This window comes from Ornithorhynchus anatinus, chromosome 5 (genome assembly GCF_004115215.2).
Source record: "Ornithorhynchus anatinus isolate Pmale09 chromosome 5, mOrnAna1.pri.v4, whole genome shotgun sequence".
In the NCBI taxonomy this organism is placed as follows: domain Eukaryota; kingdom Metazoa; phylum Chordata; class Mammalia; order Monotremata; family Ornithorhynchidae; genus Ornithorhynchus; species Ornithorhynchus anatinus.
The window spans coordinates 6,618,673-6,634,619 of record NC_041732.1 but is presented as its reverse complement, the minus strand read 5'-3'; the positions used below and the strand labels follow the sequence as shown (position 1 = coordinate 6,634,619).

Genomic DNA, 15,947 nt, shown 5'->3' with positions numbered 1-15,947 from the left:
CCCCAAATAACGTGGCCTAGTGGACAGAGCCCAGACCTGGGAGTCAGAAGGACCTGGGTTCTAATCCCGGCTCTGCCCCTTGTCTTTTGGGTGACCTGGGGCAAGTCATTTCACTTCTCTGGGCCTGTTCCCTCACCTGTAAAATGGGAATTAAGACTGAGAGCTCCATGAGGGACATGGGCTGTGTCCACCCTGACTAGCTCATATCTAACCCAGTGCTTAAAAAAGCGCCTGGCATATAGTAAGTGCTTAACAAATACCATAAAAAAAATTACAGGACTACTTGCTCAGCACACAGTAATCAGACCTTCAGGAGGCTGTTTCTTAGTTACATTTTCCCTGGATCTTGTCACTCAGAAGATCTAATCTAACACAGTCCACAGTCCGGAAGCTTTGAGAATACTCTTCACTACTGTTTACCTCTGGTCATTGGGCACTTTTCCCTGAATCCCAAGATGCCTTTTCATTTTGCAGTGCCTCCTCCTTGATCAAAAACCCAATCACAGGGGAGAACATCTATATACATATATATATATACTCGTATGTGTGTGTTTGTGCATTATATATATATATATGTAATTTCTGAGCCATTTTTATGGCAGAGAACACGAGAGTGAGATACAAAAATCCAATACCAGTTAGAAGCTCCTGAACAAGTTCAACAGCTGGCTTCGCTTCCAAAGGTTCTGGCCACTCTGTAATGCCGGTCTTCAAACCACCAGCCAAGACCTGTAGGGATAAGACACCCAGAGTAAACAGAGACGCCGATCTTCATATGCTTAGACATATTTTGATCCATCAATCCTATTTACTGAGTGCTTACTGTGTGCAGATGATAAAATCGCCCTACTCCATGGGCAAATGAATACAGCTGGGATTTAGTTACGGTTTAATTGCACTAGGCAGGGTAGGCTCATGGAAGGAACATGGGACCCAGAGTCAAGAGACTAAGGTTCATTCATTGGTATTTATTGAGCACTTTCCATGTGCAGAACACTGTCCTAAGTGCTTGGGAAAGGACAATAAAACAGAGTTAGTAGAAATAATTCCTGCCAACAAGGAACTTGCAGTCTAGAGGTGGGGAATAGCTCTGCCATTGACCAGTCTGTGTGAATTTGAGCACATCACTTAACTTCTCCAGACCACAGTTTCTTTATCCGTAAAATGGGGGATATAGTTTCTGCTCTCACCTCTTAAATGGTGAGCCCCTTATGGGACAAGGACTGTGTCTGGTCTGATAATCTTATATCAACCCTAATGTTAACATAGTGTTGGAGAAATTCAGTCAGATTATCAACCAAAATCAAGTCCTTCTCTAGTTTGGTGAAATTCCATTACGGCAAGATTAAAGTCTCCCAAAGAAGTTACTGCAGTGAAATTTCACCTCCAATGCAAAGGTACAGCTTTCAAAATATTGAAATCGCACTCTAGGCTGGTGTAAAAATATCGACTTCAGGGCAGCTGTGGAGTAAGAGATGAAGGTTGACATAGATTGTGCCCATATAATGTCAAATTATCAATTAGACAAGTAGCTGCCAATTTTTAAATGATAGGACAAAAATAAACTGCTCCCAGAATGCCCTAGTGAACAGAGCACGGGCCTGGGAGTCAGAAGGACCTGGGTTCTAGTCCCGGCTCCGCCTCTTGTCAGCTGTGTGAAGTTACTTAACTTCTCTGTGCCTCAGTTACCTCATCTGTAAAATGGGGATTAAGACAGTGAGCCCCATGTGGGACACGGATTGTGTTCAAGCGGATTTACCTGTATGTTCTAGTGCTTACTACAGTGCTTGGCATAAGTAAGTACTGAACAACTACCACAATAATTATTATTATGATGTTAGCAGCAAACTTCTTCAATGAAATATATTAGTAGGGACCAAAAACCTCAAAGGGAAATTTACCAGGAGAAACTTGAGTTCTCTGTGTAGATGATACAAAAGGCTCCTAGGATCCCCAGATTCCACTTTAATGTTCTGAAAGTAACAAAAGGTTAGTTTTCTCTTTAATATCATCTTTCCACATGCGTGAAGTTTCCGTTCCCGATGGGTTTCATTTCAGAGGTCTGGGCCTGCCCCAACCCGGCCCCCCACAGGCCGATCTCCGTGTGCCCCTTTAACGAGGAGTCTGGGAGGAAGAAAATTCCAACTGCGCCCACCCTGGCGGCCAATCCCCTACCCGAACCCGCCTGCTCGTCTCCCACCTAAGCCACCACACCATCTTTCGCTCCTCTCTCTCTCTGGTCTCCCTGACCCCCTCCCCTGTCACAACCTCCTTAATAGCCTCTTTCCACAACTCCCAGCCCAGGATAAATTTTTCCCCCAGAACACTCTCTGGGCTAGGAGAGAGCCCTCCAATTTTGGGGAATTCCCTAATCTGAGTTTGGTCCAGATCCGATCAGTTGGACCTGATGGACCCTGATCTCCCAGGGTCTGCAGGGCGCATCCCCCAGCCCTCAGTCCTCCCCGGGCAGTGATGGAGGAGGAGAAGCACGGCTTGACCAGAGAAAGCCCCTGATGGCCATGCCCAGGAGTCGGTGTTATTAACATGGCCTAATGGATAGAGCCCGGGCCTCGGAGTCAGAAGACCATGGGTTCTAATCCCGGCTCTGCCGCTTGTCGTGTGTGACCTTGGGCAAGTCACTTCACTTCTCTGGCCTCAGTTACCCCATCTCTAAAATGCTTGTAACTATCCCAGCACTTAATACAGTGCCTGGCATAGAGTAAATGATTAACAAAAAACATACTAATAATAATGGTACTTGTTAAGCGCTTACTTTGTGCCAAGCACTGTTCTAAGCACTGAAGTAGATACATGTTAAGCAGGTTGGACACAGTCCCTGTCCCAGATTGGGCTCACACTCTTAATCCCCATTTTTTTTTTTTACAGATGAGGTAACTGAGGCACAGAAGTGAAGTGACTTGCCCAAGATCACAGAGCAGGCAAGTGGTGGGGCTAGGATTTGAACCTATAGCCTTCTGACTCCTAGGCTCGTGCTCTACCCACAGCACCACGCTCCTTCTCTAATCATCATCATTATTATTTATTGATGAGGGAATGATGAAGATGAGGTTCAGCCACACCTCCCACCCACTGCGAGAACTGAGACAGCAGCCAGTGGCTGGGCATAAAATTCAGTTTACAGAGACCGGCCCTGGCTACAAAAGAGGGAGGGGAAGTTCTTCTCCTACCAGGGTGGCGGCCGAAGTCAGCGGTGGGATTTGAAGAACCTCGTCTACGGGGCTCCAGGATACATCCAACGTTATAGAACTCTCTAACGCACTGATCGTATCATCCAGGGCTGTGGATCTGAAGAGCTCGTACCGGGCAAAGCCCCTGGTCGCCACCTAAAGGGGATTTCACGACAGGGCACGTCTGCCATCTTACACCGTTATAAGGCGCAAATAGAGAGACAACAGCTAATGATGTTTATTAAGCATTTACTCTGGAGCAAACCACTGTCCTGAGTGTTGGGACAGACTTTTTTTGAATGGTACTGGTTAAGTGCTTACTACAATCCAAGCACTGTACTACGTACAAGCTAATCAGGTTGGACACACACCATTAATTCATTCATTCATTCAATCGTATACACTGAACACTTACTGTGTGCAAAGCACTGAACTAAGCACTTGGAAAGCAAAATTTGGCAACAGATAGAGTCTCTACCCAACAACAGGCTCACAGTCTAGAAGGAGGACACAGACAACAAAACAAACAAGTAATAATAATAATGATGGCATTTATTAAACGCTTACTATGTGCAAAGCACTGTTCTAAGAGATGGAGAGGATACAAGGTGATCAGGTTGTCCCACATGGAGCTCACAGTCTTAAACCCCATCTTACAGATGGGGCAACTGAGGCACAGAGAAGTGAAGTGACTTGCCCAAGGTCACAGAGCCGAAAGGCACACTGTTAAGATTAGACTCCAGGTCCTTCCGACTCCCAGTCCGTGCTCTATCCACTAGCCCACACTGTTTCCGAAATTTAAAAAAATATTCAATATACTAGTTAGACATAGCTTCTAACACACAATGGCGCTCACAATCCTAGAGGCTAGATTCTGCCTTTCACAGTCTTTCTGAAGAGAAAGTCACTGAAAAGATGTTTAAAACAAACAAAGCTCTTGATTTAGATTCTAGAATGTAAGCTCGTGATGGGCAGGGAACGTGTCTACCAACTCCGTTATACTGTACTCTCCCAAATGCTTAGAAAGGCGCTCTGCACACAGTTAAGTCCTCAATAAATACCATTGAATTATTATAAAAATACATACAGTCTAAAAGAGAAAAAAGCTGGTCCCTTTGTCCCCTGGGCTCCCTATGCTAGAAAAGATCTGGGAAAACAGGAGATTGCTCAGAAAGGCACCTAGCTACAGCAGAGTTTTAAAACGAGGCTTCAAAACTAAAATGACACCAAAGAGTTTGATGGAAAATATGCCTGGAAAGGGATACCTACAGTGGATGAATGATGCCTTTTCTTGTGTCTCTTTTTCAGATCTTCAAGTTTTACAAGGCAACTTTTATCAGCCACAGGCCCTGGACAAGGAAGAAGACAAATTCAGCCAAGAAGAAGGACGTTATATGTCATGGTTTAAAATTTGCAAAACCAGAATAATATATTAAACAAGGTACATCACTATTTCACACCAATAATAGTACATCTTATTTAGCATGTACTGCGTTCAGAGGACTGTGTCAAATGCTGGGGAAGAATGCAGGGGGAGAGTTAGATACAGTCCCTGGCCCTTTAGTGGCTCACAATGCAGAAATATGATGGGGAAGGGTTAGGCAACAGACACAGTAGGAAAGATGAAATAGTAGAGACACACGACAACTAAACAGTGAAACCTCATACATTCAGATCCTGTACCTGGATATTTTCTTAAGTAAAACATCCAGAATGATTTCTCACACTACGAATTTTCAATGCCTTACTCACAAGATTAATTCCAAAATAGGAGCTTTTAAAGTGTACAGGTCACAGTGCAATATTGTATGATGCCAGGGCTTAATTCTTGGAGGACATACTGAGGTTTTTGGAGGGAAACAAAACAAGGAATGACTCTACCCCTGCTGCTGGCATATCCTGATAGAGGCTTGTGACAAAGGCAAATGAATTAAATTGAGGTGCCAATGGAAAATGTATTTTTGATACATCTAATGGAACAGGATGGTAAAAATACATATTGGGCCAAGAAATTACAGCAGAACTGTTTGACTTGATATCAGATCTTGTTCTCGACAAGTGTGCTACATTTGAAGCACCCTAAAATTTGGTCTTTTCATTTACTCGGCCTGGATTTTCTCCCCACTGCTTTTCTGTACTAGTGAGGATTGACTGTATATGCAACCATTGCATTTGATGAGAGATGCCTCATAACTTGCTTGGAAAATTTGGAAAAAGAAAAACTGAAGGGAAAACAACACAAATGTTTCCCAAAGGCCTGTTGGGTACATGGCCTTGAACTTTAATTTAGAACCAAGTTGTATTCTTCCACTTAAATTCCTTTAAGAAAACAAGCAAACCAAAAAAGAGAGACACCTTGTTGCAGTGAACTCCTGACCAACATTTCAGGAGCTTTGTTTAAATGTGAATGGCTTGATTAAACCCCCAGAGTTGTCATTTAAATTATACCTCAATGGTGGTTAAACTATTTTTGCTTATTAGATCAATCAATGGTATTTAATGAGCACTGACTACAGGCAGAACACTGGACGAAGCACTTGGAAAAGTACAATAGGGTAAGAGAAATGGCCTATCAGAGCCCCAAGACTGTGAGCTCGCTGTGGGCAGGGAATGTTAGTTATATTTTCCTACTGTGTCTTCCCAAGAGCTTAGTACACTGTTCTGCACACAGTAAGCGCTCAACAAATACGATAGATTGACTGCTTTCAAGGGGCAGAGGCATCGAACTCCTTTTTACACCCCCCAAATCAATGGTACTTATTAATTTTATTTTTAATGGTATCTGTTGAGTGCTTACTTATGTTCCAGACACTGTACTAAGTGCCGGGGGAGATATAAGCCAATCAGGTTGGCCAGAGTCCATGTCCCACCTGGGGTGGAGTCTTAATCCCATTTTACAGATAAGGTAACTGAGGTCCAGAAAAGTGAGGTGACTTGCCCAAGGTCACACAGGAGACGAGTGGAGGAACCAGGATTAGAACCCAGATCCGTCTAACAGGCCCCATGCTATATCCACTAAGTTATGCTACTTCTGTAGGCAGAGCACTGTATTAAAGTACTTGGGAAGAATACTGTACCACAGAATTGGTAGACATGTTCCCTGCCCACAACGAGCTTCCAGTCTTTGACTGTTTTCCCCTCCTGTATGAGCTCCACTTGACGGAGCTCCGGACCCATCCTGGCTGGTGAATTCCCACCTGTACTGGTGACTATGTGGAACATGATTCCCGTGATGCTGCTTTTTGTTTTGAGAGGCTCGGCTCCAAGCCAGCAGGTGCCTTCCGGATCGGACCCATCACATCTTACCCACAGTGGGGGAAGAACAGGAACTGGCCTGCTAATCTCCAGATGGGTCATATTGGGATTTTGGGACATGGTGTAAAGTGCCATTAATTGCCTGGAAACCAAAAGCAAAAAGAAAAAAATCATGATATATCAGAGTATTTTTTTTAATCAACCATAATCACAAAAGATCAGTGAGGTCTCAATGTGGGCAGGGATTGTGTCAGTTATATTATTCGACTGCCCTCTTCCAAATGCTTAATAAGCAATAAGTGCTCAATCCATATGACTGTCTCCCAAAGCATGACGCTAAACTGAGCTCAAACATATTTACTGAGGGCTTACTGTGTACAGAGCACTGTACTAAGCACTTGGAAGAGTAAACCTAACAGATACAATTCCCTGCCCACAGTCAAGAGGGGCTGGCAGTTAACTGAAAAGCAGCACGTGATTTTTAACTTCAAAATAATTCACACTTGGACCGAACACAAATTAAACCTCATTTCAGGCATGTGGGAGTCTTTACTGTTTTCACTTAAACTGAAAAACACATCACCAAAGGAAGAAAAACTAAAAATCTGCTTGGCATCTTTGTCTTTAATTTAAATCTTAAGATATCTTATTTTAAAAAATGCAAGGTTATCAGTATGCCTTTGAAAAAGGCAATCCATTTCTATACATTAACGGTCTAAGGGAAAAAAAAATCTCAACTTGTTACTGTCAATTCTTTTGTCATTTTCACCCTAGGAAAGAAAATCCACTAATCTGCCATATTTACACCCTGCTGAAAGAATTCTACCCTCCCCGACAGTCCTGAAAACCAGGTTCTTTCCAGGTTCAATAGGAGCATGGTTTTATTTTCGGGTTTGGTTTGTTTTATGTTATTTGTTAGGCACTTACTATGTGCCAGGCACTGTACTAAGCATTGAGGTAGATACACACTAATCAGATTGGTCACAGTATAAATGCCCATTTTGCAGATAAGGTAACAGAAAAGTTAAGTGACTTGCTCAAGGTCACACAGCAGACAGGTGGGGGGAGCCGGAATTAGAACCCAGGTCCTTCCGACTCCCAGGCCCTTGTTCTATCCACTAAGCCATGCTGCTCTAAAACTACACCTGGCTTTGAGAAATAAAAATATAAATCTGTATGTTTTGATTTTATTTTTCAAAATCGGACAGGCCAATGTGGTCCTGGGAGTTTTAAATCCTCCTGAAAGGAAAAAAATTCAGTGTTTTCCCTCCTTTTAGCAAGAAACCTACTTCGCATCTTCTCTGCCTCCCCTCAGCAAAGGCATGGGTGAAAACAAGGTCCTGGAGACCATTTTCCTTTGGGAAATCCTAGATCAGTCAATCAAATCAATGCTATTTATGGAGCATTTAATGTGTGAGCTAACAGTCTATGGGACAAGACAGACATTAAAATCAATTCCAGATAGGTGGAATAGAGTATAACGTGATGCACATTATTGCCGTGGGTTAGACTGGAAGCTCGTTATCGGCAGGGAACACGTCTGCTAACTCTGTTGTATTATATTCTCCCAAGTGCTTAGTACAGTGCTCTGCCCATAGTAAACGCTCAATAAATACCACTGGTTGGGGCTGCGATGACTATCACAGTTTAAAGATAAGTACACAAGCCTTCAGGTGCTCAGTACAGCTCTGCAGAGTGGGTGCCCAGGACAATGCTCTGTACACAGTAAACTCTCAAAAAGTCCTTATGAATCAATGGGAGAACTGAGTTAATTAGTTAATAGGGATGCAGGATGGCCTAGTGGCTAGAGCCCGGGCACGGGAGTCAGAAGGACCTGGGTTCTAATCCTGATTTTGCTATTTGTCAGCTATGTGACCTTGGGCAAGTCACTTAACTTTTCTTTGCCTCGGTTACCTCATTTCTAAATTTAGAGGGGAGTAAGACTGTGAGTCCCATGTAGGATAGGGACTGTATCCAACCTGATTACCTTGTATCTACCCCAGCACTTAGAACAGTGTCTGGCACATCGTAAGCGCTTAATAAATACCATAAAAAAAATTAAAACCAACCTGATGAGCTGAGGAAGAAGCCAGTTGAGTCAGCTTCTGCCCCAAACATCCCTCGCCCACCAACTTCCTCCAATCTGCCATGTCCAGGTACCCACCATTAGCGTGGAAAAGATTCTCGGGAGATCATCTGGCCCAAGCTCAGCCTGTTGGCATGTGAGCAACTAAATCAACTCAGACACCTCTAACACCACCAACTCTAGCCCGTGAACTCGTTGTGGGAATGTGTCTGCCAGCTCTGTTGTCTTGGACCTTCCCAACTCCTTTGGGATGACTTTCACTAATGGGCTTCTCATTCCTTCAATCGATTCTATTGAGCGCTTACTATGGGCAGAGCACTGTACTAAGCACTTGGGAGAGTATATTCAACAATAAACAGACTCATTTTCCGCTCACCATGAGCTTACAATCTAGAGTTTTTCTTGTCCCCAGGTCTCACCCTCCCGACTATCATCTCAGCACTCTTGCATCACCTCAGCATTTATGCACTCATAAATTGCACTTTTGTATTTCGATTTACATACCCGAGCGCATACTTGAGGATTTCTTCCTAATTTTTTTTTTTTTAATGGTACTTGTTAAGCGCTTGCTATGTGCCAAGCACCGTACTGAGCACTGGAGTAGATACACCATAATCAGGTTGGATACAGTCCCTGTTCCACATAGGGTTCACAATCGTCACCCCCATTTCATAGATGAGGTAACTGAGGCCCAGAAAAGTGAAATGACTTGCTCCAGATCACAAAGCAGGCAAGTGGCGAAGCTGGGATTAGAAACCAAGTCCTCTGACTGCCAGGCTCGTGCTCTTTCAACAAGACCACGCTGCGTATTTTATGTATGGCATCCTTCCCATTAGAGTGAAAGCTCCGTGTAGGCAGCGATTGTGTTTCTTACCTCTACTGTACTCTCCCAGGAACTCAATCCAGTGCTCTGCAAACAGCAGACTTTCAATAAATACTAATAATTGGTTGACTGATTGATTTACCCTTAAAGCTCACTTCAACCTATCTTGGAAGTCCAGTCTGCGTTTTTGCAAACTTAAGAGCCAAAATGGAGGAGGTTCTCCAAGTGCTTTTCAAATTAAAAAGGATGAAACATTTTACAGTATTTTGTGCTAGACTGAGCGTGGCTTAGTGGAAAGAGCCCGGACTTGGGAGTCAGAGGTCGTGAGTTCTAATCCCAACTCCACCACTTGTCAGCTGTGTGACCTCGGGCCAGTCACTTAACTTCTCTGTGCCTCAGTTACCTCATCTGTAAAATGGGGATGAATAATAATAATAATGATCGCATCTGTTAAGCACTTACTATATGCAAAGCACTGTTCTAAGCACTGGGGGGATACAAGGTGATCAGCTTGCTCCACGTGGGGCTCACAGTCTTGATCCCCATTTTACAGATGAGGTAACTCAGGCTCAGAGAAGTTACGTGACTTGCCCAAAGTCACACAGCTGACAAGTGGTGGAGCCGGGATTAGAACCCATGACCTCTGACTCCCAAGCCCGTGCTCTTTCCCCTGAACCACGCTGCTTCAATGATGAAGACTGTGAGCCCCACGTGGGACAACCTGATTATCTTGTATCTCCCCCAGCGCTCAGTACAGTACTTGGCACATAGTAAGCGCTAAACAAATACCAACATTATTATTATTTATCGTAAATCCATTTCCTACAAACTGACTCACAAAAAAAAGCTAAAACCTCAATTTATCAGGGGAAAAAAAGGAAAACTTGCCTGGCTCTCCCAATAGATAAACCGAGTGGCCCCACATTCTCCCCTACAGAAAGCTCCGAAATCACTGTCTCCTCAGGTTGTATGTCTTCCACGTGGTTTGCTTCTTCCTCCTTTATTGGCTTTAAAAAACAATGTTCAGCATTATTTCACTGAGGGGCAGCATTGACTTTTCCCCCAAATCCTTCTGAATATTCCTAGACCACCCAGGAGCATTTATTGAACATAATTTGAGCTTCACAACTGCAGCTTCAAGACCTACATGTCCCCTGAGCATTTAAGCACTTTCAACAAGCCCTCATGTACACAGCTTTCATACCCCACCACTTGGAGACTAACTCATGCTTATTTACCCCTTTACTCTTTCCTATCTACCGTAGGGTAATACAGTGCTTGTCCCTCAGGGCAGACTGTAAACTCTCTGAGGTCAGGGATCATTTCTACTAATTCTAATGTTCTCTTCCAGACACTCAATAAATACTATTGTTTGCTTACACACAAGATACTGGATGAGGCACTTAAGAAGTTACTCCAGTTCCTTAGATTGCCCTTAATCTAGAATTAGAGCTTGCAGAGACTGATAATCGAAGACTGCACTGGGCTAGAAAATGTATTTTCCACTGGCTTTCCTCATCTCTAAAAACTTTTTTGTTTGTCCCCCTCAATCTCTGGAATCACAAGCTCCTTTAAGGCAAGGAACATGTGTCTTGCTCACGGCCGAAGCTCCTTTAAGGCAAGGAACATGTGTCTTGCTCACGGCCGAACTGCCCCATGTGATGCGTCCAGTGCTTCGCACTGGATAATCCAGTGCAGTGATTATCAGCTCCAAAAAAAAAGTCCTAATCACATAGCTGCAAAATGAAAAACACTTTGTTCCTGAAGATGTCATTTGCCTTAATGATTTTAAAGAATCACAACAATAAAACTGAACATCAACCTAGTTTTTTGCTGTGAGGAGAAAGAGGGATGGATTTCGCAAGGGAAATTCCAACTCAGGTGCTGAGATTTAGAGATAAAGGGGATGTGTCTACCAAGTCTGTGGTATTGTCATAATAATGATAGTATTTGTTAAGCACTTACTATGTGCCAAGCACTGTTCCCAAGAGCCTAGTAAAGTGCTCTGCACACAGTAAGCACTTAATTAATACCACTGATTGGAGAATTAAGAAACAAAAACCCAATTCAACTTACCGCTTTCTCCACAATAAACACCATATCCTTTCCATTCCAGAAACTTTCTAAAGGACTTTGCTGACCTGCACTGACCAACCGCACCTGGACATCCGTCTGCCAACAAACATATCGAGTGAATTAGTATTACTGTAAGAAAGAACATATGCAATTACTTATTCACCTATCTCCTCTTGATACCCTTTGTTATTATTAGGTTATCTGTTAAACATTTACCGTATGTCAAACACCGCTCTAAACGCTGGGGCAGATACAAATTAATCAGGTCGGATGGGAAGGTCTCACAGTCCTTTGAGGAGCAGAACCCACTTATTCTGGGGGACCGGCAGTGACATATGTGGGGGGAATTACTGTGTCCAACTTATTCCGCTCTCTAAAAGCCCTTTATTTTTCCTTATTCTTCCCTCCCATCTCACCAGGTAAGTTGTCTGGAGCACTGAACCCACCTGAGAAAGCCCCATAAATATACCTGCCTTGGCTAACTACATTTAAGATATCCTCTTATGACATAAGCACCGCACCCGGATTATTAACCGACATATTTGACATTAAATGATATAGTTTTTGTTTTTCAGATATTACTGAGCTTCACTGAACAATAAAGCTAAATTATTCATTCATTCATTCAATAGTATTTATTGAGCGCTTACTATGTGCAGAGCACTGTACTAAGCGCTTGGGATGAACAAGTCGGCAACAGATAGAGACAGTCCCTGCCGTTTGACGGGCTTACAGTCTAATCGGGGGAGACGGACAGACGAGAACAATGGCACTAAACAGCGTCAAGGGGAAGAACATTTTATATACCTGGTAGGTAAATGGTTCTTTCAAAATCGCTTTCTTTCCATCTTCAAATGCCCTGAAATAAAGACATACGTGGAAAATGGAGGAGAGATATCGGTCAGATTACTCTTTGAAACATGTGGTGAGGATAAAATGAGAAAAATTAATAGGAAAGTACTCTGGATAAATGAAAGTTGAAGATACTGTAACATCCCTGTGGGGTAGAGAGAGGTAGGTGCACAAGAATCATCTCTTATACATGAGGAAACTCAGAACCAGAGAGGTCACCTAAAGTCAAGTAGTCAAGTTAGGACTAGAGCCCAGGTCTCCTTATTTAATTAATCAATGGTATTTAATGAGCAATGACTGGGTAGAGAGCACCGTACTAAGCCCTGGGGAAAGTAACATATAACAAAGTTGGTAGAGACACGTTCCCTGCCCACAACCGGCTTACAGACTAGAGGGAACACCTTGCCTTTTCCACCAGACCAACAGACCTTCTCTATGAATACATTTTGAAGAAGGTATTCATGACCTTCCATTTTCAAGGTCCAGCTGCTGCTTGGTTATAGATAAATGATCATTTATTAATGTAGTGTCCTGACCTGAGGATCACTCAAAGCAACAACAGCTTCTTGGCTTCAATTATTTCTTCAGTTGACATGTTCCTATTTTAATTATTAATGAACCTAGAGACTGTGCATCTGAAAGGGGCACTGGACAAATAAACCTAAAAATCCCATAGAACAGCTGAGCAATTAAAAGAGCAAGAGTAATTTGGAGATATAATGGGTAGAATACTAGTCACTTTTTAGGGGGGAAAAGCTGTGAAAATAGTCACAAGTTGGTCTATATAACGTCTCCCCCGCCATCTCCAAAAAGCTCCTATTCCATCCCATTTTCAATATTGTTATTTACAACAGATATGCCATGCCTCAGTCTCACTCCCTTTCTGTGGGCCAGTTGTAATCACAGGACTCAACGACAGTATCAATCAACAGTATTTACTGAGCACTTACTGGGTGTAGAGCACTGTGCTAAGCACTTGGGAGAGTACAATACAACAGAGTTGGTAGACATGTTCCCCGCCCACAATGAGCTTACAGTCTAGAATAGGAGATGATAAGAAGGGTAACCACGGGATAGACTACGCTACAACATGACAATAAGGGACACAGTTGCCGCAATGTGGAAAAAGCGCAGGACTGGGTGTCGGAAGACCTGGGTTCTAATCCCAGCCCTGTCATTCCTTTACTTAGAGAAGCAGTGTGGCTTAGTGGAAAGAAAGTGCCCGGGCTTGCCAGTCAGAGGTCATGAGTTCTAATCTTGGCTCCGCAGCTTGTCAGCTGTGTGACTTTGAGCCAGTCACTTCACTTCTCTGGGCCTCAGTTACCTCGTGTGTAAAATGGGAATGAAGACTGTGAGGCCCATGTGGGCCAACCTGATAACCTTCTATCTAACCCAGCGTTTGGAACAGTGCTTGGCACATAGTAAGCACTTAAATACAATTATTATTATTGTAAACTCAGTGTGGGCAGGGAACATGTCTACCAACTGTCATACTGTACTCTCCCAAGGGCTTAGTACAGCGCTCTGCACACAAAAAGCGCTCAATAAATGATCCATTGCCTATGTGCAACCACGGGCAAGTCATTTTCCTCATCTGTAAAATGGAGATTAAACCCCCATGCTTCCATTCCTTAGACCGTCATCCCCAAGACATACAAGGACTGTGTCCAATCTGACTGTACTAGATTCACCTCAGGGCTTAGTATAATACTTGGCAAATAGTAAGTGCAAAACGAATGGTCCATGTAAATATTGAAAACATACTTGTAACTCCCCAATTTCATACTCCTCACTACAGCTCTTGGGGAAGATCACTTCAAAAAAAAATCACACCTCCTCCAGGAGGCCTTAATAATAATTTAGGTATTTGTTAAGTGCTTACTATGTGCCAAGCACTGGGGTAGAGAAGAAGCGTGGCTCAGTGGAAAGTGCACAGGCTGGAGTCAGAAGTCATGGGTTTAAATCCCGGCTCTGTCGCTTGTCAGCTGTGTGACTTTGGGCAAGTCACTTAACTTCTCTGGGCCTCAGTTACCTCATCTGTAAAATGGGGATTAAGACTGTGAGCCCCACGTGGGACAACCTGATCACCTTGTAATAATAATAATGATGATGACATCTGTTAAGCGCTTACTATGTGCCAAGCACTGTTCTAAGTGCCGGGGAGGATACAAGGTAATCAGAGTAAGCACTCAATAAATACTACCACTTACAAGCGCTTACAAGTGGCAGTGCCGGGATTAGAACCCACCACCTCTGACTCCCAAGCCCGGCTCTTTCCCGCTAAACCAGGCTGTTTCTCATTTATTCAATGGTATTTGTAAAGCGCTTCCTATGTGCAGAGCCCTGTGCTAAGCGCTTGGAATGGACAATTGGGCAACAGAGAGAGACCATCCCTGCCCAATGACGGACTCGCAGTCTAAACGGGGTAGACGGACGACAGAGCAAAACAGAACAAAACAAAAACAAGACCACATCGTCAAGATAAATTCATTCATTCAATAGCATTTATTGAGAGCTTACTCTGTGCAGAGCCCTGTGCTAAGCGCTTGGAATGGACAATTCGGCAACAGAGACCATCCTTGCCCAATGACGGGCTCACGGTCTATAAGGAGGAGACAGACGGCAGAGCAAAACAGAACAAAACAAAAACTAGACATCATCAAGATAAATTCATTCATTCAATAGTATTTACTGAGCGCTTACTCTGTGCAGAGCCCTGTGCTAAGCGCTTGGAATGGACAATTGGGCAACAGAGAGAGACCATCCCTGCCCAATGACGGACTCACAGTCCAAACGGGGGAGACGGACGACAGAGCAAAACAGAACAAAACAAAAACAAGACAACATCCTCAAAATAAATTCATTCATTCAATACCATTTATTGAGAGCTTACTCTGTGCAGAGCCCTGTGCTAAGCGCTTGGAATGGACAATTCGGCAACAGAGACCAACCCCGCCCAGGGACGGGCTCACCGTCTAAACGGCATCATTCAACCCTTCAATAGTATTTATGGAGCGCTTACTATGTGCAGAGCACTGCACTAAGCGCTTGGAATGGACAAATCGGCAACAGAGAGAGACAGTCCCTGCCCACTGACGGGCTTACAGTCTAATCGGGGGAGACAGACAGACAAAAATAGCAATAATAGAATCAAGGGGAGGTACATCTCATTAAAACAACAGCAATAAATAGAATCATCGTTGTGCTGCCCTTCCCCAAGCCCTGAGCGCAGCGTCCTGCACACAGTAGGGCTTCAGTAGTTAGGAAGGACTGGCCCTGACCAGGCCCGGCGCGGGGGATTCTGGGGGTTGGGCCCTGAGGGGCCAAAGGACCGGTCTCCTGCCGCCGAGGGGGCCACGCTCACCGCAAGAGGCGACGATACAGCCCCTCGGCCGCTCGGTTCGAATCCTGCCACATCCCGCCCGAGGCGCTGGGGAGCGTAGAAGACGCCCGGCCGCCCCGAGGCCCAGCCAACTACGCGAGCGCTGCCTCACTCGAGGCCCAAACCCACCGGCGCCCCCTCCGCCCCGCCGGAACTACTTCCCAGTCTTGCTCTCCTCACCCAGACTTCCCTTTTTTCTCCCCCTTTTCCAGCCTAAACCTTCCTGTCTCCCGCTCTAATTCCTCATCTCCTCCCCCGAAATCATGAAATTAAAAAAAAAAGCCC

The 15,947-nt window shown here is 44.1% G+C and overlaps 1 protein-coding gene across 2 annotated transcripts in view; it reads right to left on the bottom strand.

Annotated features, from left to right (window-relative positions):
- Nucleotides 1-15,947, bottom strand: part of ZWILCH (zwilch kinetochore protein) — a 25,484-nt gene extending 9,537 nt beyond the window's left edge. The window contains exons 1-9 of one of the 2 annotated variants that reach the window (XM_001511143.6): nucleotides 15,645-15,947; nucleotides 12,236-12,287; nucleotides 11,429-11,524; nucleotides 10,241-10,359; nucleotides 6,386-6,585; nucleotides 4,458-4,537; nucleotides 3,189-3,344; nucleotides 1,902-1,973; nucleotides 636-729 (exon numbers count right to left, since the gene is read on the bottom strand). In XM_001511143.6, coding sequence (XP_001511193.2) covers nucleotides 636-729; nucleotides 1,902-1,973; nucleotides 3,189-3,344; nucleotides 4,458-4,537; nucleotides 6,386-6,585; nucleotides 10,241-10,359; nucleotides 11,429-11,524; nucleotides 12,236-12,287; nucleotides 15,645-15,697 — 922 coding nt within the window. In that variant the 5' untranslated portion in view covers nucleotides 15,698-15,947. The remainder of the gene's footprint in view (nucleotides 1-635; nucleotides 730-1,901; nucleotides 1,974-3,188; nucleotides 3,345-4,457; nucleotides 4,538-6,385; nucleotides 6,586-10,240; nucleotides 10,360-11,428; nucleotides 11,525-12,235; nucleotides 12,288-15,644) is intronic. The other variant, XM_007667556.4, reaches the window with a different exon arrangement.